Source organism: Nycticebus coucang, chromosome 7 (assembly GCF_027406575.1).
Source record: "Nycticebus coucang isolate mNycCou1 chromosome 7, mNycCou1.pri, whole genome shotgun sequence".
NCBI classification, from domain to species: domain Eukaryota; kingdom Metazoa; phylum Chordata; class Mammalia; order Primates; family Lorisidae; genus Nycticebus; species Nycticebus coucang.
The window spans coordinates 35,044,873-35,071,275 of NC_069786.1; the positions used below are offsets into that span (position 1 = coordinate 35,044,873).

At 37.7% G+C, this 26,403-nt stretch overlaps 1 protein-coding gene across 1 annotated transcript in view; it reads right to left on the reverse strand.

The window, feature by feature from the left end:
• The window catches only part of LRP1B (LDL receptor related protein 1B), a 2,318,354-nt gene that overhangs the window by 981,359 nt on the left and 1,310,592 nt on the right, over nt 1–26,403 (reverse strand). Inside the window, exon 18 of the mRNA XM_053597274.1 lies at nt 26,038–26,154. Within this exon, the coding sequence (XP_053453249.1) occupies nt 26,038–26,154 (117 nt within the window). The remainder of the gene's footprint in view (nt 1–26,037; nt 26,155–26,403) is intronic.

Here is a 26,403-nt window from a genome sequence, read left to right on the forward strand (position 1 = left end):
TTAGTTTTTTGGAGAAAAATATATGACTAACAAAAATGTATTTTAATGGTTAAAAAAATAGACTATGTCTGAAGCTTAGTTCTGAAGCATACAGGAGTATGGGGAGGGGGTTACTGTGACTGTGCCATTTGGTCTCTGACCTGTGTTCTATCACCAGCTGTCCTCCCAAGATGGCTATGCTCTTGTTAGGGTCATGAAGATCCTTTCACAATGACAGACAGATGTGGTCATACTGACTTGGATTGTTTTGGGAACAGTCTGATTAGGGATCTAGGGAGTGAACTCCCAAGAAGGAACAGATGATGAGTCCAGGGAGGCTCCGAGGACTGACCAATTAGAAAGAGGTAGAAATACCACGAAATAGAGATACCATCAAGGCCGCAATAGAGGGACCTTGGAGCATGTGCACAGTTGAGGTACCAGTGTCCCTACTCTCTTTGACATAGTCAAAATCACACCCACCAGCACTGTGATAATTTACAAATGCCAGGCAACCCTCTGAAATTGCCTTTCAAGGATACAAAAGGGAATGATTTGGATTTCCAATTCTGGGAATTCTCTATTCTTATCCCCCCCAAAATCCATAAATATTCACCCTCCACTTAAACATAAAATTGGGGAATCATCATAAAAGGAGAAATCTTCTTAAACTCAGGGTCCCCTCCAATTTGGAATGTACTATGCCTTAATGAAGCTGTGGCACTTTTTATGCATACACAGCAACATTTCTCCTTTTATGCTGATTGCCCAGTTTTTACTACGTCAAATGTTTCTACCTATAAATTCTTAATCTAAAAATCAGCCAAAATTAAACTGGAATTTACTTCAAGGAAAAAAAAATTCTCAGAATAAATAAGAGAATATAAAAGCAATGCTTCTTTTATCTTACATCTCTGAGTAAACGAGAGACATACACCTTCTGAATACAATATACAATATACATTCACTTATAAACTGAACGTGTGCTACGTAAATGCATATAGAATTCTTTTATTTATTTTTTTTCCTTTTTTTTATTAAATCATAGCTGTGTACATCAATATGATCATGGGGCACCATACACTTGTTTCATGGAATATTTGAAACATTTTCATCTCATTAGTTGACATAGCTCTCCTGGCATTTTCCCAGTTACTTTGCCAAGACATTTACATTCCACATTTGCCAAGGCTCACATGTACCCTTGTAAGATGCACCACAGGTGTGATCCTTTCAATCCCCCTTCCTCTATCCACCTCCCCCCTCCCTCCCCATGCTTTCCCCCTTCCTCCTGTTCTTAGGCTGTAACTTGGTTATAGCTTTCATGTGAAGGTCCTAAGTTAGTTTCATAGTAGGGGTGAATACATTGGATATTTTTTCTTCCATTCTTGAGACACTTTACTGAGAAGAACATGTTCCAGCTCCATCCATGTAAACATGAAGGAGGTAAAGTCTCCATCTTTCTTCAAGGCTGCATAGTATTCCATGGTGTACATATACCACAATTTATTAATCCATTCGTGGATCGATGGGCACCTGGGCTTCTTCCATGACTTAGCAATTATGAATTGGGCTGCAATAAACATTCTGGTACAAATATCTTTGTTATGATGTGATTTTTGGTCTTTTGGGTATATGCCCAGTAGAGGAATTACAGGATTGAATGGCAGATCTATTTTTAGATCTCTAAGTGTTCTCCATATCTCTTTCCAAAAGGAATGTATTAATTTGCATTCCCACCAGCAGTGCAAAAGTGTTCCCTTTTCTCCACATCCACGCCAACATCTCTGGTCTTGGGATTTTGTGATATAGGCTAGTCTCACTGGAGTTAGATGGTATCTCAAAGTAGTTTTGATTTGCATTTCTCTCATGATTAAAGATGATGAGCGTTTTTTCATATGTCTGAAGGTTGCGCGCCTGTCTTCTTCAGAGAAGTTTCTCTTCAAATCCCTTGCCCAGCCTGCGATGGGATCCCTTGTTCTGTTCTTGCTAATGCATTTGAGTTCTCTGTGGATTCTGGTTATTAAACCTTTCTCAGAGACATAACCTGCAAATATCTTCTCCCATTCTGAGGGCTGTTTGCTTGCATTACTTACTGTGATCTTGGCTGTGCGGAAGCTTTTTAGTTTGATCAAGTCCCAGTAGTGTATTTTTGAAGCTGCTTCAATTGCCCAGGGGGTCCTCCTCATAAAATATTTGCCCAGCCCGATTTCTTCAAGGGTTTTCCCTGTATTCTCCTCTAGTATTTTTATAGTTTCATGTCTTAAGTTTAAATCTTTGATCCAGTGAGAGTCTATCTAAGTTAATGGTGAAAGGTGTGGGTCCACTTTCAGTACTTTACAGGTTGCCAGCCAGTTCACCCAGCACCATTTGTTAAATAGGGAATCTTTTCCCCACTGGATGTTTTTAATTGGCTTGTCAAAGATTAAATAAAGGTAAGTAGCTGGATTCATCTCTTGGTTCTCTATTCTGTTCCAGACATCTACTTCTCTGTTTTTGTGCCAATACCATGCTGTTTTGATCACTATCGATTTGTAGTAGTCTGAGGTCTAGTAGCATGATTCCTCCTGCTTTGTTTCTATTTTTGAGTAATGTCTTGGCTATTTGAGGTTTTTTATGATTCCATATAAAACGAAGTATTGTTTTTTCAAGAACTTTAAAGTATGACAGTGGAACTTTAATAGGGATTGTGTTGAAGGTATATATTGCTTTGGGTAGTATGGACATTTTAACAATGTTGATTCTTCCCAGCCATGAGCATGGTATGTTTTTCCATTTATTAACATTCTCGGCTATCTCTTTTCTTAGAGTTTCATAGTTCTCTTTATAGAGATCTTTCACATCCTTTGTTAGATAAACACCCAAATATTTCATCTTCTTTGGCATTACTGTGAATGGGATAGAGTCCTTAATTGTTTTTTCAACTTGCCTATTGTTGGTGTATATAAAGGCTACTGATTTATGAATGTTGATTTTGTAACCTGAGATGTTGCTGTATTCCTTGATCACTTCTAAGAGTTTTGTTAGAGTCCCTTGTGTTTTCCAGATATACAATCATATCATCTGTGAAGAGCGAAAGTTTGATCTCTTCTGACCCTATGTGGATGCCCTTGATTGCCTTTTCTTCCCTAATTGTGGTGGCTAAAACTTCCATTACAATGTTAAAAAGCAATGGAGACAATGGGCAGCCTTGTCTGGTTCCTGATCTAAGTGGAAATGATTCCAATTTAACTCCGTTCAATATGATATTGGCTGTCGATTTGCTGTATATGGCCTCTATCAGTTTAAGAAATGTCCCTTCCATACCAATTTTCTTAAGTGTTCTGATCATGAAGGGATGTTGGATGTTATCAAAAGCTTTTTCTGCATCGATTGAGAGGATCATATGATCTTTGTTTTTTAATTTGTTTATGTGCTGAATTACATTTATAGATTTACGTATATTGAACCAGCCTTGAGACCCTGGGATAAAGCCAACTTGATCATGATGTATGATTTGTTTGATATGTTGCTGGATTCTGTTTGTTAGGATCTTGTTGAATATTTTTGCATCTATATTTATTAGTGATATTGGTCTATAATTTTCTTTTTTTTGTTGGGTCTTTTTCTGGTTTGGGGATCAGGGTGATGTTTGCTTCATAGAACATGTTGGGGAGTCTTCCTTCTTTTTCTACATTTTGGAACGGTTTGAGTAATATAGGTATTAATTCCTCTTTAAAGGTTTGGTAGAATTCTGATGTTAAACCATTTGGTCCCGGACTTTTCTTTTTGAGGAGGTTTTGTATATGGTTGATGTTATTTGCGAACTTGAAATGGGCTGTTCAACATTTCCACTTGATTCTGGTTAAGTCTTGGAAGGTGACGAGCTTCCAAGTATCTGTCCATTTCCTTCAGATTTTCATATTTCTGAGAGTAAAGTTTCTTGTAATATTCATTAAGGATTTTTTGGATTTCTGAGGAGTCTGTTGTTATTTTGTCTTTGTCATTTCTGATTGATGAGATTAGAGATTTTACTCTTTTTTTCCTGATTAGGTTGGTCAACGGTTTATCTATTTTGTTGACCTTTTCAAAAAACCAGCTTTTTGATTTATTGATCTGCTGTATTGTTCTTTTGTTTTCAATTTCATTTAGTTCTGCTCTGATTTTGGTTATTTCTTTTCTTCTACTGGGTTTGGGGTTGGAGTGTTCTTCCTTTTCCAGTTGCTTGAGATGTCCCATTAAGTTGCTAACTTCCTCTCTTTCCGTTCTCCTGAGGAAGGCTTGCAGCGCTATAAATTTCCCTCTTAGAACTGCCTTTGCGGTGTCCCAGAGGTTCTGATAGTTCTTGTCTTCATTGTCATTTTTTTTTTTTTTTTTTTTGGTGATTTTTGGCCGGGGCTGGGTTTGAACCTGCCACCTCTGGCATATGGGACCGGCACCCTACTCCTTGAGCTATAGGCACCACCCTTCATTGTCGTTTTGTTCCAAAAATTTGGCAATTTCCTTCTTGATCTCATCTCTGACCCAGCTAGCTATCGTGCAGCATGAGGTTATTTAACTTCCATGTTTTTGTATGAGTATATAGATTTCTGTTGTTACTCAGCTCAAGTTTTATTCCATGATGGTCCGAGAAGATGCATGGAATAATTTCTATTCCTTTAAATTTACTGAGGTTAGATTTGTGACCTAAGATGTGATCGATTGTGGAGTAAGTTCCGTGAGCTGATGAGAAGTATGTGTATTCAGAGTTGTTAGGATGAAATGTTCTGCAAATGTCTGCTAGATCTAAATGCTAGATGGTTGGATTGATCCCTCACTGCCAAAGGAGTGTTAAAATCTCCGACTATTATGGAGCTGGAGGAAATCAAGTTGCTCAGGTCTGTTAGAGTTTCTCTTATGAATTGAGGTGCATTCTGATTGGGTGCATAGATATTAATAATTGAAATCTCATCATATTGAGTCTTACCCTTAACAAATATGAAGTGACCATTCTTGTCCTTCCTTACTTTTGTTGGTTTAAAGCCTATTGTGTCTGCAAATAAAATTGCAACACCTGCTTTTTTCTGGTTACCATTTGCCTGAAATATGGATGACCATCCTTTCACCCTGAGTCTGTATTTGTCTTTTAAGTTAAGATGTGACTCTTGTAAGCAACAGATATCTGGTCTGAGTTTTTGTATCCAGTCAGCTAACCTATGTCTCTTTAGAGGACAGTTTAAGCCATTCACATTAATGGAGATTATTGATAAGTTTGGTGAAATTCTGGGTATCAAGTTTTTCAAAAGTCCAGTTGACAATTTTAATCTTTTTGCCATTGTAGAAGTTGGAGTTTGATCAGGAGTTTCTGAGTGAGTTTATGTTTGTAGTAGAGGATTGGGTTGGTCATTACGGAGGATAGGTCTGAGAATATCCTGAAGAGCTGGTTTGGTTGTGGCAAATTTCTTCAACATTTGAATCATTAAAGTATTTAATTTCTCCATCATAGATGAAACTCAGTTTAGCTGGGTATAAGATCCGGGGTTGAAAGTTATTTTGCTTTAGGAGATTAAAAGTCGATGACCACCCTCTTCTGGCTTGAAAAGTTTCAGCAGAGAGATCTGCAGTCATTCTAATGTTCTTACCTTTGTAGGTAATGGCTTTCTTTTGCCTAATAATCTTGAGAATTTTCTCCTTCATGTTGACTTTAGTGAAGCTAATTATGATATGTTTGGGGGATGACTTATTGGGGTTGAATCGTGCTGGAGTTCTGAAACTGCTATCTGAATTTCATAATCTCTAGGCATGTCTGGAAAATTCTCTTTCATAATTTCATGCAGAAAGGCCTTGTGCCCATTGATGCCACTTCATCGTTTTCCGGAACTCCTATTATTCGTATATTTGCCTTCTTCGAATTATCCCAGAGCTCTCTAAGAGAAAGATCCGTTTTTGCTCTCCATTTCTCTTCCTCTTTGAGAGTTTGGGAGCGTTTGAAGGCTTTATCTTCGATGTCAGAAATCCTTTCTTATGCTTGGTCCATTCTGTTGCTGAGGGATTCTACTGTATTTTTCATATCTTTGAGGGCTGCAAATTCTTGCTTCAGTGTGTCTAAGTCTTTGGTGGTTTTGTCTTTAAATTCATTAAATTCTTGAGACAACTTTTGAATTTCTCCTCGGATTCCTAATTCCATTTTATCAATCTTGTATGCATTCCAAATTCTGAATTTGATTTCCAACATGTCTGCCAGTTGTTTATGAATGGGATCTTCAATTACATCTGCCATTTCTTTCCTTGGGGGGGGGGGGGTTGATCTATTCTGGTTATTCATGTTACCAGAGTTTTTCCGCTGATTCGGCCCCATGATTGTTTTACTCCCTTTGATTTTCCCCCTAGGGTTTTGTTGAGGGCCCATTCAGTGTTGTAGCCTGAGAGACTGGGGCCCTGTCTGGTGTGATGGGGCTGAGTGGTTCTGACTTATTGTCAGCCGCCTTCTGTTTGACCTCAGTGAAGCACTTACGCTGGGTTGAAGTCTCAGTTCTCTGAGTCGGCCCTACCCTGGATGTTTCCAGGGTCTGTGAGTCACCTCAGGCAAATCCTATACTCAGGGGTGGTCTCCTCTGGTTGCCCAGGGAGGCAGGGTGTATGGCTTCAGCCTCCTCAGGGAACTGCCGCTCTGATGTGGGTCTCCCCCAGCCTCACTCCTGTGTCCCAGAGTCAGGACTGACCAGCCGCATTTCGGGCACTGTCCACGCCCCGACAAATCCCTCAAGAATCTGGACTCCTGGGGGACAGGCTTCCAGATCCCAGTGTGGGTGGGGTGGGGTGCTGGGAACTCAGAGCCACCGGCAGCAAGCTCACTCCTTTCCTCCCAATCTTTGGCTCCACTGCACCGCTGCAGCCCAAGCCTCCTGGCTTCAGAGTGAGGGGGAGATGGGGGGAGTGGCTGGAGCCCAGAACCGCCGGACAGCGAACAGACTCAGCTCCACCCAGTTCCCTGGCCGGCCACACAGCAGGCACTCAGGTCTCCAGAGCACAGAGCGAGGGCAGGAAGAGTGCCAGGAGCCCAGAGCCAGCAGGGGCTCCGTGCCTCAGGGAGCCCAGTTGGCAGCAAGCAAATTCAGTTCCTCCCAGACTCTCACCCGGTTGTACCGCTCCAGCTCAAGCCTTCAGGCTTCAGAGTGGGGGCGGGGTGGAGGGAGCAGCTGGAGCCCAGAACCGCAGGCGCTCAGGTCTCCGAACCACAGAGAGAGGGCAGGGCGAGCGCTGGGAGCCCAGAGTCAGCAAGGGCTCAGAGCTGCAGGGAGCCCAGTCAGCAGCGAGCAAATTCAGTTTCTTCCAGTCTCTTGCCTAGTTGTACCGTCGCAGCTCAAGCCTTCAGGCTTCAGAGTGGGGGCAGGGTGGGGGGGAGCAGTTGGAGCCCGGAACTGCTGGGCAGCGAACAGACTTGGCTACCCCCAGTTCCCTGTCTGGCCACACGGCAGGTGTTCAGGTCTCCAGACCACAGAGTGAGGGCAGGGGGAGCGCCAGGAGCTCAGAGCAGCTGGGAGCTCAGAGCAGCTGGTAGAGAGTTCGACTCAGTTATATGCCTGGTTGTATTGTTGCCCAAGGAGGGCTGCTGCACCTCGCCTCGGGGAAGCGCCACCCTGGTGAGGGTCTCCCTCCGCTGACTGTCCTGACCTCTCTCCCGTGCCCCAGAATCAGCGCTGACCAGCCGCAGCTTGGGAACTGTCCTCTCCCCTTTAGGAGTCACCCAAGAATCCGAACTCCTGGGGGACAGGCCTCAGAGAGAGTGGAGGGAAGTGCTGGGTGCTCAGAGTTGCCGGCAAAGGATATTTACAGATTTATACAGTTTTATGCCTGGCAGGAGAACGCCTAGGCATCATAGTAAGGGAGGTAGGTCCAGTTTGTAGTAGGTCTCTCCCGTGAAGTGTAGTGGGATGGCCTTTGATTTCTGCCCTTTTGTTTGTGGGGCCCTTAAACCGATCAGGTGGGGGGGGGACTCCCGTCCGCTTGGTGATGGGTTTTGTACCTTTTGTTTGCTTCCTTGTGGTGGCAGCTCTCCTCAGCGGGGTTGATGTGAGTTCTTCAACTTTCTCGCTTGGTGTTGCTCGAATCCATCAGGTTGCTTGCTAAATTTTCGTCCCCTAACTCTCCTTCAGGACGGGAGCCTCTGTGGAAAGCTGGCTTCAGTCTGCAATCTTCCCATCATCCCCAAGAATTCTTTTAAAAATAATACTTAGTTATATCCTTCCTCTATCTACCTTCTTGCCTGTTTCATTCTAGAAGTAATGTGATCTTGGACAAATCATTCAGCCTCTCTTGTCACAACTCTCAGTTTATAACATGGTCTCTTGCGTCTATAAGTCCTAAAGATCAAGAATCAAAAGATACAGCATCTGTTGACTGCACAGCAGTCTGAAAGCATTTAATGTGGCCAAAAATAGGGTTTACCACCTGAATACCAGGGTTATCACAGCATTACAATAAAATACAACAATTAATTTTCAGAAAAGTGAAAGAACAAGAGAGAAAAAGTGATAGAACAAAAATAGAAATGGTAAAATTTTCTTTTTTTTTCCTGCTTAATAATGCAGTCATATGTGTAATTTATTTTAGAAAGAATTCTATCAAAAATTTTAATATAAGGCCCCTCTTTTTTTTTGTTTTTTTTTTGCAGTGTTTGGCCAGGGCTGGGTTTGAACCTGCCACCTCCAGCATATGAGGCTGGTACCCTACCCCTTTGAGCCACAGGAGCCACCCATAAGGCCCCTCATTTTTTACTAATGTAGGAAAATACTGTATTCATAATTCCTGTTATCCTATTACAGGGATCTAATGGTCATAGTGAAATGAGGCCTAACTACCATATTATTTTTCTATAAAAAGTGAAATAACAAAAAGCCTTTTAAAATAAATTTAACATTTTCATGCCCTTTCATATTAGTGTTTAATCAAAAGGTGAGAATATTATCTGAATATTTCAATTTGCTTTTGGATACCTGCTTTGTTAAAAACATCATTAAGAATTCTAATATTTGGAAGATGGCAGCCGAGTAACAGCTTCCTTGCATCTGGGCACCGTGAGTCTGGGGAGATAGGACTCCAGGCATCTCTGGCTGGTGGGAACTGCCTTTCATCACTCCTATGAAGATACAGGGAGTCAGCGAGAGACTTCTGGACCCCAAGAGGAGGACTAAAACAGTGGAAAACCGGCAAGTGGTCACGTGTGTTCAATCCGTCTAAACCCGCCCACAACTGTAAGTTCAGTAGCAGCGAGACTGCAAACCAGAAAGGCCTTACCTGTGAACTGTTTTGATGTCCTTGGACTTGGCACTGAGTTGAACTGCCTTGGGGAAGGCCTGAGCGGGAGTGCGGAGAACTTTGGCCATTGTCTAGGGCCCCAGTCTGAGCCGCTGAGCCAGACAGAGCTAATAGTGTTTGGCGGTGGGTCACACGGATCCATTGTCAGTGATCTGCCCCGGCAAGCTCCGCCCTCAGGGTCGCACAGCAAGAAACGGGTGGGAGCTGGTAACCCAGCAACCAAGTAGCCTAAGGGTGGGGTTTGAGCCGCCTTGCAGCCCTAACCCTCAGGGGCAGAGTGAGACCGGTTTTGGCACACTGAGTAAGTGGATAGCCACTTCAGCAGCGATTCCAGCGAGAAAGCTGGGAAAGCTTCTGCTCAGCAAGTTTACAAGTTCAAAGTGCCTTTTAAGTAGGCTGAAGAGAGATTTAGGGTGTCTACCTGCTGGGGTTTGAGAAATCAGCAGCCTCCAGTCGTATCAGAACTGTGACTAACATCTCATACCCCAGAAGACCACGTGTTGCCCAGACAATATTCAATAACATATACAAACTGCTTTGTTTTTGGTTGTGTATTTTTTTCTTCTTTTTTTGGTTTGGTTGTTTTTTTTGCTTCTTTATTTTGACGTTGCTGATGTTCTTTTGTTTTTTTTAATTTCAATCTTTTCCACACAGATCCCTTTTTCTTTCTCAATTTTCCTAGTTTAATTATAATTTCCCATTGCTGCCTTTTTTAATAACTTCAACTTCATTTTTGCTAGTGTTTCTACCGATATAATTTGGTTTTTCACCCAATTTTATCCCCGTAAAGTTTTCTGTTTGCTTCTTTTGGTTTGATTTATAGCATTTTTGTCTTTCCTCTCTACTTGGTGGAGGTGGGGTACTGTGTCTGATCAGGTTAGCAAAGAGCTGCTGACCTCAAGGGAACCACGCAACTGGGCACCCCCAGAAGGTGGGGTTTTTTAAGGTTGTGTCAAAGTACCCTACTGTACACCTATATTGCCCTGTCTCCCTCTTTCTGTGCCTCTCTTCTTTTTGTCAATATTCCTTTTACCCACCCCTTCTCCTTTCTCTATCTTTCTTTTTTTCTTATCACTCAGTCCTCCTTTCTTTCATCCCCTTTTTTTGCTCTTCAACCTTCTCACCCTTCTGGTCCTGTAACCCTTAGTCCACAGGCACAAGAACTTAAAGAGCAAGAGGAAGTGAAAGGAAAATTAGGGCAAGGAAACAGATAAAAGAAATCACTCATGAGGAAGAATCAGCACAAAACTCCAGGCAACATGAAGAACCAGTCTAGAACAACCCAGCCAAGGGACCATGAGGTAGCTACTGCAGATGATTCCACCAGTATAGAAATGTTAGGAATGACAGAAAGGGAATTTAGAATACACATGTTGAAAACAATGAAAGAAATGATGGAAACAATGAAGGAAATTGCTAATAAAGTGGAAAATAACCAAAAGGAAATCCAAAAACAGAATCAAATAAGAGATGAACGATATGAAGAATATAAAAAGGATATAGCAGACCTGAAGGAACTGAAACAGTCAATTAGGGAACTTAAAGATACAATGGAAAGTATCAGCAACAGGTTAGACCATGCAGAAGAAAGAATTTCAGAGGTAGAAGACAAAGTTCTTGAGATAACTCAGACAGTAAAAGAGGCAGAAAAGAAGAGAGAGAAAGCAGAACGTTCACTGTCAGAATTATGGGACTTTATGAAGCGTTCCAACATACGAGTTATAGGAATTCCAGAAGGGGAAGAAGAATGCCCCAGAGGAATGGAAGCCATACTAGAGAATATTATACAAGAAAATTTCCCAAACATCACCAAAGATTCTGACACACTGCTTTCAGAGGGATATCGGACCCCAGGTCGCCTCAACTCTAACCGAGCTTCTCCAAGACACATTGTGATGAACCTGTCCAAAGTCAAGACAAAAGAAAAGATTCTGCAAGCTGCCAAGAGTAAGCGCCAGTTGACCTACAGGGGCAAATCCATCAGAGTTACCGCAGACTTCTCTAATGAAACTTTCCAAGCAAGAAGACAATGGTCATCTAACTTTAATCTACTTAAACAGAACAATTTTCAGCCCAGAATTCTGTACCCTGCTAAGCTAAGCTTAAAAATTGATGGAGAAATCAAATCATTTACGGATATACAAACATTGAGGAAATTCGCCACAACAAGACCAGCTCTACAGGAAATACTTCAACCTGTTCTGCACACTGACCATCACAATGGATCAGCAGCAAAGTAAGAACTCAGAAATCAAAGAACAAAACCTAACCTCCACACTGATGCAAAAGATAAAACTAAGCAATGGACTCTCACCAAATAAGACGAATAGAATACTACCACACTTATCAATTATCTCAATAAATGTTAATGGCTTGAATTCCCCACTGAAGAGACATAGATTGGTTGACTGGATTAAAAAACACAAGCCATCCATTTGCTGTCTGCAAGAAACACACCTGGCCTCAAAAGACAAATTAAAGCTCCGAGTCAAGGGTTGGAAGACAATTTTTCAGGCAAATGGAATTCAGAAGAAAAGAGGAGTTGCAATCTTATTTTCAGATACATGTGGATTTAAAGCAACTAAAGTCAAAAAAGACAAAGATGGTCACTTTATATTGGTCAAGGGAAAACTACAACAAGAAGACATTTCCATTCTTAATATTTATGCACCCAATTTAAATGCTCCCGGATTCTTGAAGCACACCTTACTCAGTCTGAGCAATATGTTATCTGATAATACCATCATAACAGGGGACTTTAACACACCTCTTACAGAGCTGGACAGATCCTCTAAACAGAAATTAAACAAAGATGTAAGAGATTTAAATGAGACCCTAGAACAACTATGCTTGATAGATGCATATAGAACACTCCACCCCAAAGATAAAGAATATACATTCTTCTCATCACCCCATGGAACATTCTCCAAAATTGATCATATCCTGGGACACAAAACAAATATCAACAGAATCAAAAGAATTGAAATTTTACCTTGTATCTTTTCAGACCATAAGGCACTAAAGGTGGAACTCAACTCTAACAAAAATGCTCAAGCCCACCCAAAGGCATGGAAATTAAACAATCTTCTGTTGAATAACAGATGGGTGAAGGAAGAAATAAAACAGGAAATCATTAACTTCCTTGAGCATAACAACAATGAAGACACAAGCTACCAAAACCTGTGGGATACTGCAAAAGCAGTTTGGAGAGGAAAATTCATCGCTTTAGATGCCTACATTCGAAAAACAGAAAGAGAGCACATCAACAATCTCACAAGAGATCTTATGGAATGGGAAAAAGAAGAACAATCTAAGCCTAAACTCAGTAGAAGAAAAGAAATCTCCAAAATCAAATCAGAGATCAATGAAATTGAAAACAAAAGAATCATTCAGAAAATTAATGAAACAAGGAGTTGGTTTTTTGAAAAAATAAATAAAATAGATAAACCATTGCCAGACTAACTAGAAATAGAAAAGTAAAATCTCTAATAACCTCAATCAGAAACGATAAAGGGGAAATAACAACTGATCCCACAGAGATACAAGAGATCATCTCTGAATACTACCAGAAACTCTATGCCCAGAAATTTGACAATGTGAAGGAAATGGATCAATATTTGGAATCACACCCTCTCCCTAGACTTAGCCAGGATGAAATAGACCTCCTGAACAGACCAATTACAAGCACTGAGATCAAAGAAACAATAAAAAAGCTTCCAACTAAAAAATGCCCTGGTCCAGATGGCTTCACTCCAGAATTCTATCAAACCTTCAAGGAAGAGCTTATTCCTGTACTGCAGAAATTATTCCAAAAAACTGAGGAAGAAGGAATCTTCCCCAACACATTCTATGAAGCAAACATCACCCTGATACCAAAACCAGGAAAAGACCCAAACAAAAAGGAGAATTTCAGACCAATCTCACTCATGAACTTAGACGCAAAAATTCTCAACAAAATCCTAGCCAATAGATTACAGCTTATCATCAAAAAAGTCATTCATCATGATCAAGTAGGCTTCATCCCAGGGATGCAAGGCTGCTTTAACATACGCAAGTCTATAAACGTTATCCACCATATTAACAGAGGCAAAAATAAAGATCACATGATCCTCTCAATAGATGCAGAAAAAGCATTTGATAAAATCCAGCATCCTTTTCTAATTAGAACTCTGAAGAGTATAGGCATAGGTGGCACATTTCTAAAACTGATTGAAGCTATCTATGACAAACCCACAGCCAATATTTTACTGAATGGAGTAAAACTGAAAGCTTTTCCTCTTAGAACTGGAACCAGACAAGGTTGTCCTCTGTCACCTTTACTATTCAATGTAGTGCTGGAAGTTCTAGCCAATACAATTAGGCAAGACAAGGAAATAAAGGGAATCCAAATGGGAGCAGAGGAGGTCAAACTCTCCCTCTTTGCTGACGACATGATCTTATACTTAGAGAACCCCAAAGACTCAACCACAAGACTCCTAGAAGTCATCCAGAAATACAGTAATGTTTCAGGATATAAAATCAATGTCCACAAGTCAGTAGCCTTTGTATACACCAATAACAGTGAAAATGAGAAGCTAATTAAGGACACAACTCCCTTCACCATAGTTTCAAAGAAAATGAAATACCTAGGAATATACCTAACGAAGGAGGTGAAGGACCTCTATAAAGAAAACTATGAAATCCTCAGAAAGGAAATAGCAGAGGATATTAACAAATGGAAGAACATACCATGCTCATCGATGGGAAGAATCAACATTGTTAAAATGTTTATACTTCCCAAAGCTATCTACCTATTCAATGCCATTCCTATCAAAGTACCTACATCGTACTTTCAAGATTTGGAAAAAATGATACTGCGTTTTGTATGGAACCGGAAAAAACCCCGTATAGCTAAGGCAGTTCTTAGTAACAAAAATAAAGCTGGGGGCATCAGCATACCAGATTTTAGTCTGTACTACAAAGCCATAGTGCTCAAGACAGCATGGTACTGGCACAAAAACAGAGACATAGACACTTGGAATCGAATTGAAAACCAAGAAATGAAACTAACATCTTACAAACACCTAATCTTTGATAAACCAAACAAGAACTTGCCTTGGGGGAAAGACTCCCTATTCAATAAATGGTGTTGGGAGAACTGGATGTCTACATGTAAAAGACTGAAACTGGACCCACTCACAAAAATTGATTCAAGATGGATAAAGGACTTAAATTTAAGGCATGAAACAATAAAAATCCTGCAAGAAAGCATAGGAAAAACACTGGAAGATATTGGCCTGGGGAAAGACTTCATGAAGAAGACTGCCATGGTAATTGCAACAACAACAAAAATAAACAAATGGGACTTCATTAAACTGAAAAGCTTCTGTCCAGCTAAGGACACAATAACCAAAGCAAAGAGACAACCTACACAATGGGAAAGGATATTTGCATATTTTCAATCAGACAAAAGCTTGATAACAAGGATCTATAGAGAACTCAAATTAATCCACATGAGAAAAGCCAACAATCCCTTATATCAATGGGCAAGAGACATGAATAGAACTTTCTCTAAAGATGACAGACGAATGGCTAACAAACACATGAAAAAATGTTCATCATCTCTATATATTAGAGAAATGCAAATCAAAACAACCCTGAGATATCATCTAACCCCAGTGAGAATGGCCCACATCACAAAATCTCAAAACTACAGATGCTGGCGTGGATGTGGAGAGAAGGGAACACTTTTACACTGCTGGTGGGACTGCAAACTAGTACAACCTTTCTGGAAGGAAGTATGGAGAAACCTCAAAGCACTCAACCTAGACCTCCCATTCGATCCTGCAATCCCATTACTGGGCATCTACCCAGAAGGAAAAAAATCCTTTTATCATAAGGACACTTGTACTAGACTGTTTATTGCAGCTCAATTTACCATTGCCAAAATGTGGAAACAGCCTAAATGCCCACCAACCCAGGAATGGATTAACAAGCTGTGGTATATGTATACCATGGCATACTATTCAGCTATTAAAAAAAATGGAGACTTTACATCCTTCGTATTAACCTGGATGGAAGTGGAAGACATTATTCTTAGTAAAGCATCACAAAAATGGAGAAGCATGAATCCTATGTACTCAATCTTGATATGAGGACAATTAATGACAATTAAGTTTATGGGGGGGGAGAAGCAGAAAGAGGGATGGAGGGAGGTGGGTGGGGCCTTGGTGTGTGTCACACTTTATGGGGGCAAGACATGATTGCAAGAGGAACTTTACCTAACAATTGCAGTCAGTGTAACTGGCTTATTGTACCCTCAATGAATCCCCAACAATAAAAAAAAAAAAAAAAGAATTCTAATATTTGGGGGCGACACCTGTGGCTCAGTCGGTAAGGCACCGGCCCCATATACCGAGGGTGGCGGGTTCAAACCCGGCCCTGGCTGAACTGCAACCAAAAAATAGCCGGGCGTTGTGGCCATCTGCCTGTAGTCCCAGCTACTCGAGAGGCTAAGGCAAGAGAATCGCTGAAGCCCAGGAGTTGGAGGTTGCTGTGAGCTGTGTGATGCTGCGGCACTCTACCGAAGGCTATAAAGTGAGACTCTGTCTCTACAAAAAAAAAAAAAAAAATTCTTATATTTGGGCCAGGTGCAGTGGCTAATGCGTGAAATCCTAGCACTCTGGGAGTCCGAGGTGGGTGGATTGCCTGAGCTTATAGGTTAGAGACCAGCCTGAGCAAGAGTGAGACACCATCTCGAAAAATAGCCTGGCATTGTGGCAGGCACCTATAGTCTCAGTTCCTCGGGAGGCTGAGGCAAGAGAATCGCTTTACCCCAAGAGTTTGAAGTTGCTGTGAACTATGGTGCCACTGTACTCTATTGAGAGCAACAAAGTAAGACTCTGTCTCTAAATAAATAAATAAATAAATAAATAAAATAAAAGAATTCTTATAGTGGACAAAGATTTAAATGTTACGTAATTTTTTCTTTCTTGATTTTGCATAAATATCCCTTGATTTGGACCTTCCTTGAACACAAATTATAGGACATTTGGAAAGAATACCTGATTAAATCTAAAAAGAAAAAATAAAAAAGAAACAAAATTACTCACATTTTATCATGTTATGATTACAGTTTAGTGAAAGAAACTATATTTTAGCTTGGTAGTTACTTAAACCTAATAGAATATTAATTATGAATTAATGAACTGTTAAAAATCTTCTATTGTTGCAGATAACAAGCTCAATTTACTTATTATATCTTTCACTTAAAATTTATTGCCAGGTTATATGTATGTTATTATGTAAATGGCTATCATTTTCTTTCTTTCTCAAGGTTAATAATAGTTGGTATGTTACTTATATTTATCCAGTATACAAATCTTACAGGAATACTTCCTGGGAAGGTGGATTTCAGACAAAATTTGTGTTTCTTTCTTGCCTCAGACCTAGAAATCTACGGTTAAGATTGTTATTTTAAACTAAAAGATATAATAATAATCACATATTTTTTGTTATTGAGTATATGTTATGAGATTAGCCACACACACACACACATACACACATATACATTGCCTATATTCTTCACAATAGGCCTGCGATTGTTTTTTTTTATTGTTAAATCATAGCTGTGTACATTAGTGCAATCGCCTGTACCCATTCTAAGATGCACCATAGATGTGCATCTTAGAATGGGGCCCCACCAATTACCTTCCCTCCACCAAAACCTTCCCCCCTCCCTCCCCTTCCTTGGCCCTTTCCCCATAGTCTTGTGCTATAGTTGGGTTATAGTCTTCATGTGAAAGCTATAATTTAGCTTCTGAGTACATTGGATACTTTTTCTTCCATTCCTGACATACCTTGCTAAGAAGAATATGTTCCAGCACCTGCAATTGTTATTGCTAACTCCAATTTGCTGAAGAAAACAGCATATACTGCCTAAGGACATATAACCAGCAAATGGCAGAGTGAAATCTGAATGTTAGACTGATGCCAAAATACACTATTTTTTCACCATACCATGCTTATAATACCAACATCTTTAAATAATATTATAACTTAGAAAATATTACAAATTTAGTTCATCATTTTATGGTTTATCTGTTTCATTTAAACTTTAATTCTGATTTTTACCTAATATATATAGGTGGTCATAAGTTCATGTGCAATTTTAATTTGCACACTATATTAAATTGCACACAAATGTTATTGCAACCTTGTATAATTAAACACTGTTGTGAAAACTATTTTTTAAAAATATACATATTATAGGACTTGATTCATTAAAAAAATAAATAACATTTCTTGATATTGACACTAATGTGGCACCTGGGTATTGATAATTGTATAGGATAAACATCAAAAGATAGGGTAAATATATGTTGGAGAAAATTAAATGAGAGGAGTGTCCTAAAAATTTTCTTCATTTTGCCACCATTATATCATTGTTACATAAAAACTTCATTTCTTATCCCAGGTATAATACCACACAGAACCAATACAGGTTGTGCAGGGAGCAAACTAGGGTTCAAAACCTGAACTTATCACTAATCAATGTGTAACCTTGGGCAGTTTCTTAACATCTCTGACTCCAGGCTCCGAGTCTGTGAATAGAGGGGAAAACTACTCAAAAGTTTTATGTATTCAAAATACTTCATTGAGAATTTTATAGGCAATAGAATCTAGGCCTTAAAGACATATACCCACAAATGGATGAATGACATAGTCATAGGCACTAGGATTACAATATTGAATATTCTCTTTGATTCGAGTGCTTATTATCTACCATGAAATATATTTGGAATAATGGCTTTCTAACTATCTGATAAATGCTATGATATTCAATATAAAGTCTTATTGCAGAATACACAGAAACATTTAAACTCATCTTGGGATTATATAATATATTACTTCCCAAAGGAAGTGATATAAAAGCTGATATGAATAATATAATAATAGGTTCTCATCTAATATGATAAGTGAGAAAGTGTGCTTTCGGAATGCTCCAAAATGAGGGACTGGGATTCCTAAAGGTCCAGAGTAAGAGTATATGAAATGTTTGAGAAATGGAAACAATTTTGAATAGCTCTAGTAGGGTATAAAATAGACGTGGTGAAATAAGTTTGAGTTACCAACTTGGGAATGATCATTGCTTAGGTGATAAAGCCCTAGAAATCAAACAGAGCACATAGGGCATATGCATAAAGTTAGACTGAAAAAAGCCTAGAAAGAAAATATTGGATAGTTCTGGCAACATGGCAGACAAATGAGAAATGTTAGATAAAACGATTAAACATTTTATTACATAGGTAATGTGTAAGAAAAGAATACATATTTTTAGTGTTCAGAAATAAAAGGGTGTTGAAAGCTAGAACAGTGAGTTAAATATGACTGCTTTTTTTTTTTTTTTGCAGTTTTTGGCTGGGGCTGGGTTTGAACCTGCCACTGCTGGTATACGGGGCTGGCGCCCTACTCCTTTGAGCCACAGGCACTGCCCATGACTGCTTATCATATGAACATGTGTAATTTGGCCTCCAAAGGCAGTAAAAGAAAGCTGGATCTCTAATCTAGGGATGCAGGCTTTAATGTCAACATAGTACAGGAGACAAAATTCTTTAGTTCCACATAAGGTGTGGTTCCTAACATGAACGCAGGCCCTCCAATTGTAAACCCTAAGTATAGTAGTAGATTAGATAATACATGTGTCTCCTCCTTCCAAAGAGAGTCTTCCTTAGTCTGGACTATGAGCAGGAACAAAAACAGTCTCCCCTAAAAATATATAATTAGGAGACCATAATCACAAGCTCTGGCTGCCATTATTTAGGAATCCCACATTGAAAAATGTAAGTCAAAATTTATCCCTGGTATGTAACATTTCAGAGGAGTGGTAGATCTCAGGGAAGACATAACTCCAAGAAAAGCTGGACTTTCCAAAGAGTTAAAAAATTCAAAATTCAAAATTGCAGATGGACTCAAAATTTAAAAGTACAAAAAGAAAGATATTTTTTAAAATAAAAAAGGATTAAGAAAAGTCTGGTAACTGAAATTCAACAGACCTAACAAAGACAGAATTAGACTCACAGATCTTCAGACATTCAGAAAATATCAATATCTGTAGAGACTATAGATTGAAATCTGATTGGCACTATAGAATAAAGAGAACATAAAAAATCATGTAAAAAGACGAAATGAATAGCCAGATTTGAAAAGCAATGAAATAAGGACATTCAAAACAAATTAGTATGACTTGAAGAGTGTGAATTACTAGGAAAAGCTAAAGAAATTGCTCAAAGATTAAAAATAATATAAAAGAGATTAAGACTCATGGAAGATAGAATAAAAAGATCTCACATTATACTAATAGTTCCAAAAACATGGAAATGAGAAAATTGGGATAGTGAACAATATTTAAACAATAATTCCTTAAAATTTCCAGGAGTTAATGAGAAACATAACTTTAGATTCATAAAACACAATATATCTTGATATTAGTAACAATAAATTCCCAGAAAGAAACATGGTAGTGAAATATCAGATTGCAAGAACAAATTTATTGACATAAAACCTGAACTGACAGGTTTTTGTAATATTGATTCTGAAGTGAAAAATCTACTCATCTAACCCCAGTACCGCCAAAGCAGGGAGAACTATTTACAAAATAATTTACTTGCTCTCTCAAAAAAAGAGTCAATGGTTATATGAGAGTTAGGCAGACATGGAGGAATCAAAAAAATGTAAGAGGGAAACTAAGAAATATTGTCACTAAAGGCAAGAGGTGAAAGGGTTTCAAGGACAGCAGTGTTGACGGCTGCTCTGGTAACAGGTTAGAGGTAACCTGAAGTACACTATTAAGATTAAAAAAAAACTCTATTAATTGGCAAGGATAGTTTTGATGGAGTGCTTTTGTGCGGCAGCAGAGGTCAGGGAGAGGGATAAATTTCCAGTCTTACTAGTGTAAGTGGAAGATGGATGCATAAAATTTAAATAACTTTTCCAAGAAATCTGAATGTGAGGAATGTAAGAATTAATGCGATAGCTCACACAGCATCAAAAGAGAGTTATATTAGTGGTAATCTTTTTTAAGAGTGGAAAAGTTGAACATTCATACAGAAGTATTGATGGAGAGAAACTCCTAAGTAAGGAGATGAAAGCACAGGGGAGGTTCAAGTTGCATTTTCTATGTTCACATTTCATAAGGCAGCAGAAAAATATTAATAGTCAAGGACCAAATTCATATCTAACAGTGATAGTTCTCCCTGGCACCTAAAATAATTAGTACTAAAATGAACTTAAGTTCAATTTAATTCTAGATTTAATAACTAAATAATGAAGTAAGATATTTTTAACTCAATAAATGATTCAAGAAAATAACAGTTTTAGTAAATTATAAATGTTCAATTAAATGTGACAGATAAAATCACCACTGATTAATTCATTTACAGTTTATAATAAGCCCAAAATATATGGCAAGTGTCTCAAGTAAGTTAATTTTACCTTATATTTTAAGACTATATTTCAAGAAATTGCAGTCTTCTTTTATGATGTGCATACAACACCACATCTTCCAAGAGAAAAAGAATAAAATTTTTTTATTTTTATTCTTAAAAATGGTAATACAATTTTTTAAAATGTTATGTAGTATTTTATTTTTCTAATTCTAATTCTTATACTGTGACTATTAACTTTAGCAGTGTATAGGCACAAGAAATAAACACTTCAGGACACTGAAACAGAAGTCAGGTTGCCTAGTAAATTTTTTAGTTTTATGTTTGCTGCTTTAAAATTAATGCCTTAATAAAAGTGCTTTATCAACTTGCTTATAAACATTGACTTTTTAGTGCAAAGAACACACTCTGGGATTATATTTGCTAGCTCTATGGTTTATTGGTTGATGCCTATTTACAATTTTGTTACCTTTACTGTGCTTAGACTACCCAGGAAATTGCCTGTTTGTTTGTTTATTTGCTTTTTTACAAATACAGAAAGCAAAGCACTGAGGGGAAAGAAAAGCAAATGATACTTTAAATAGATCTTACTTAATTTTTAATCCCAACAAAATTAGATAACTTTGGTTATTACACCAGTATTAGATCAAGATACAGTTAAGATTATAAATGATTTCAAGGTCTCACTCCTGCTTATTCTAATTATATGACTTTGCCCAAAACATACAAACATAAAAGTTTCCAAGCAATCAAAGTGTCACGTAGCTTCACACTGCCAGACCTTTATAGCAAAGAAGAAATTAAAGTGTAATTAAGTATATACCATCAGGCATCAATAGACCAAGCACTTTTTTTTCTTAATGTTTACACACACACACACACACACACACAACAAATAAACAAACCATAAAAATCACTAACTAGAAAGAACCTGGGAAAAGAAGCACGCACTCAATGAAAGCAGACCCATGAGAATGACAGGGGTTCAAGCCAGGGTTAGGCAGCAGTACTAAACCTACTCATATCTGCTGGCTTACACTTATTCACCAGTGTACATTTATAGTAATAGAGTATAACGTGCTTATTTGTGAGTTCTCACCACTAAAAACCAGAATGTACCAGTAAGGAACAAATATTTAATTGTACTCCAATATATGACTATTTATATAATTATAGACATCTATTACTATTGACAATGTTAAAAGATGTATTTTAAACTTTTAGCAAAATTCATAATTGGAAATCAAGAAGGAGATTCTAGCAATGTGAGGCCATGAGATGTACTTCCTGAGGTAAAGGTCATGAGATATACCTCCTGTGATGGGAATGATAACAGATGAGGGATAAAAGAGATCTAGGTCTGAATGTGCAGGGAACCCTGAAGAAAGAAAAAAGAAGAAAAGAGGAAAAAAGAGAAGGACTAAGAAGATGGAGAAAGTTCAGGGAATTCAAGAGAAGTAAGATCTGAAGCATCTCTGAAGAGGTCATACAAGAGCCTCTGAAGAGAGCTGCATTTCTGCGTGTCAGACGGTTGTGATAAAGAAGCAAACAGGTGATATTCTCTTTTAAGGAGCCATCCAGAAGATTCTGATGTATACTCAAGCTTGAAAACAACTGCCTTAAGTTAATCATTTTCTATTGTGAGTGCACATCCATACCATTTGGAAAGCATTAAAAACCTGGATTCTTGGTTCCCACTCCTACAGATTCTTATTTAATTAGTCTGGAATGAGGGATAGGCAGGTTACAATTTAACATTCCCCTGATAATTTTTTATTGAAAACTGAAGCTGAGAATTGATACTACTCTTTTTCTTGATGTAAGATTGACCATCCAGTTCCTTGACACAAAGTCCTCTTCTAAGACAGGCTTCATAATTTAAAGATGCACCCTCTTGTTTTCATCATCAATTTACAGATTGCCTTTTTTACATGTAAGGGTTACTAAAAAGGTAAACAACAGTTTAAACATTAAGGCAGAACCGTGCCACAGCTTTCTTAATTATGTAAGTGTGTGCCCACACATAATCTCAACCTAAAATGTGCAATTAACTTGTAACTTGTAAAAGTAAATATGAGTAAAATGTATTGAGTTTGTAAATAGATATTAGTGAATTCCACTGAAAATATGACCCTCAATTACAGTATCTTCAACTCCTAATTACTAACAGAAGCATTTTTAATGATAGGTTTCACATTGCTTATTCTAATTATTCTCTTGCTTATTCTAATTATATGACTTTGCCCAAAACATACAATATTTTAAATCTGAATTTTAATATTATTTTCAGTATAAAACAGCTGTTAAACATAACAGATTACTCTTGAAGCTGAAGTGTTAAAAAAAAAAAGTGATTGCAGTCTGCTAGCTGGATTATACCCTTGTGAATCTTGTTTATTCTGTTGGCAAAAAATGGTCAGTTCAAATTTTATAATAATACTTAATAAAACAGGGAATTATTTGAAACTATATTTATTTACAGAAGAGTACCAAATATCATTGGCTTTTAAAATAATTGAAGTCTTTTTCATTTTGTGTTCAGTGCAGGAATAATTTCTATTGCAGAGATGTATGCCAGTTTTTCTTATAATAACTTTAAAAGTGAGACTGTGCCTGCCAAGTTTCCCTATCGGCTTCCCTTTTGATGTAAATTTTCATTTAAAATTACAATCTGAAAGGTAAATATATGTTACTGAGAGAATATGTTTAGAGAAAAACATGTTTCCTACCTTATAAAGGAGAAACGGTACTGACGCTAACTATGATGCTCTATAAAATTCAGCTATATTTGACAACCAGGCTATCTAATAGCTGAATTGGCACGTGTTCACATTCAGGTGTGTGCTGGAGGCTTCTTATACCAATTTATGAAGGCCTACTTTGAATTTTCAGGGATTCTATGAACCAGTTTTTAAGCCTGTGGTATTATTTTTTAAAAAATAATTGTTGTAAATTAATAATTAAATAATGTTTAAAAGAAGGTAATAAGTACTCAAGATTCACTATTTCCAAATACTTTTACCTCATTGCTCTTGAAGTTATTTTTGTCTATTGTATTTGTTTAGCAAAATTACTACAGGCAAGTATGTTACTGTGTGACCTTTCCCAATTTCACATTCAGGGAATTATGTTGGCAACTTGATATTAGCCATGGTGGGAGTATTTACAGCATACAAATAGGCAAACTCTACCTCTAGGTTCCTCCCCCACCAGTGGTTGTTAAAACTTTACTAAGGCACTAATGGATAAAGCCTATTATAAATGTATATGCATTTAAATAAGATATTCATAGATCTTTAATGGCATCATCTGCACCCTATTTGCCCCTTTCCAAGGATTCTAATATAAAGTCAAGCTGAAATGTTTAGGTTTCAGTTTTAAGCATGACTGGATTCATAGGCTAGCTCTGCTATTTATAGCCTCATGATCTCAAGCAACTTGCTAAGTCTTTAAGTTTCAATTCATTTATCTGTAAAATGTGGAAAATAATATGTTTCTCATAGATTTGTTGTAAAAATTCAATAAGAAATATGTGTCTGGAAGCTCTCACCTCATGAGAGTTATGTAGGTAATGTTGATATAATTATTTACATTTCTATTGAAATTTTAGGCTTTTTTTTTTCTTCTTTGAATCCAGTAAGTTATTATTAGAATAAAGACAAAGGTCATGCCCTAAACTTATTACAAAAAACAAAACAAAACAAACAAATAAAAAAAACAGATCAAAGACCTAACAGTTCTTTAATGAGCTCACACTTTTCCTAGTCTGTACTGTTTTCACAGTTTTTCTTATCTGAATCAAGATTCTGATTCCCATGTCTCTCTGTGGTTAGTATGTTCAGGTTATTCATTATCTTTTTGGTAACTCTTGATGAGGATGCTCAGATAAGAAAGTAATCAAGTTTTCTAATAATAGAGTAATTTAGCTGTAGAACCAGACAACTTTGGGACCACACCATTAGTTTGGACATTGTGAGAGTGAGAATACACTGCTTAACCCTCTTATGGGCCAGCCTCCAGATATTCTGCATATAAAATGCACGATTATTTATCTATTGCTTTTTTCCTACAACACTGTAATTGTGCTTTTTATCATGTTGATTGGTACTACTTACTCCCTTTACACTTTATTTGGAGGTATAAACCCAAATGTCTACATGGACTTAATGGAAAATTTTTTAATAAATTAGGTAAATATCCTCTGAATATAGACATTTAAATAAGAAAGAAACCTTATTTTCCTACTCTTTTTAATAGCTTTACTATGACATGTAGTAAAGCTATTAAAAATACATCTATAGGATGGGTTCAGTGGCTGGTGTTTGTAATCTCAGCACTTGGGAGGCTGAGGCAGGTGGATAGCCTGAGCTCATGAGTTTGAGACCAGCCTGAGCAAGGGTGAGACTCCATCTCTAAAAAATAGGTGAGCAATGTGGCAGGCAACTGTAGTTCCAGCTACTTGGGAGGCTGAGGCCAGAGAATCACTTGAGCCCAAGAGTTTGAGGTTACTGTGAGCTGTGACACCACAGCACTCTACCGAGAGCAACATAGTAAGACCCTGTCTCAAAAAGAAAGAAAGAAAGAAAGAAAGAAAGAAAGAAAGAAAGAAAGAAAGAAAGAAAGAAAGAAAGAAAGAAAGAAAGAAAGAGAGAAAGAAAGAGAGAAAGAAAGAGAAAGGAAGGAAAGAAAGAAAACAAACCTGATTTACTTTCTTACTATGTTTAACTATAACTTATCAAGACAAATGATAATAAAATATGCTTATATATAAGTATAAGTGGGACTAATTAAATTTACAACTTTATGTAACAATAAATTTTTACTACTTTCAAAAGTAGAAAATCCGTGGAGAGTGACTAGGAATTTTGCCCTCTCCAACAGTGTTATCTTATCCTAATAGTGATGTTGTCAGTCAGAATCACATGACTCTGTGGAAATGAAACAAATGATTTATCCTATGTAATCTTAGTCTGGCATATTTACTGCTCCCAAAATACAAAACAGTATTTACATGGCAATAAGAAACATGTCCTCCTTATTTATTCCAAATGTTACTCAATGCGCTATTATGTTTGATTAGTTTAATCATTATAGACATAAGATTAAAAATGAACACTTCAGAATGTCCTGTTAGATGTATAATAACCACCTTCTGATAAAATCTGCAATTCTTAGATCTATTTATTTTAGCCAAGTATAGAACATATCTGAGATAATCATTAAAGGATACCTTCTGATCCAAAAGTTTCTGATTAAAAGTAATTTGTCTTTATAAAGAAATAGCCTTTAAGAAGAATTATAGTGATAGAAGATTCTATCCAACACAGTCTCCACTAACATCACATCACTCCCAACTTACCACAAGATGCCATTTCATCTGTCTGGTCACCACAGTCATCTTCCCTGTCACACAGCCATGCTCTAGGAATGCAACGCCCATTTCCACAAGAAAACTGTTCCACCTGGCATGTTCGGGCTATGATGATCAATTAATATACAAAAAAGAAAAATTAGAAGCCCTTTGAGCAACATTGAAAATATAATAAAGTATGCGATGTCTCCTTTACACATAAGATAGATTTCTCTGTTAAGACAGAACATTTCAAAAGTACATTTTTATTTGATGTTTCTCAATACCAGCTTGCTTGTCTTCTCTACAATTCACATGCCTTGCCCTCCATTTAAAATGATGGCTAAGTAATCCTCACATAATTCCATCAATGGA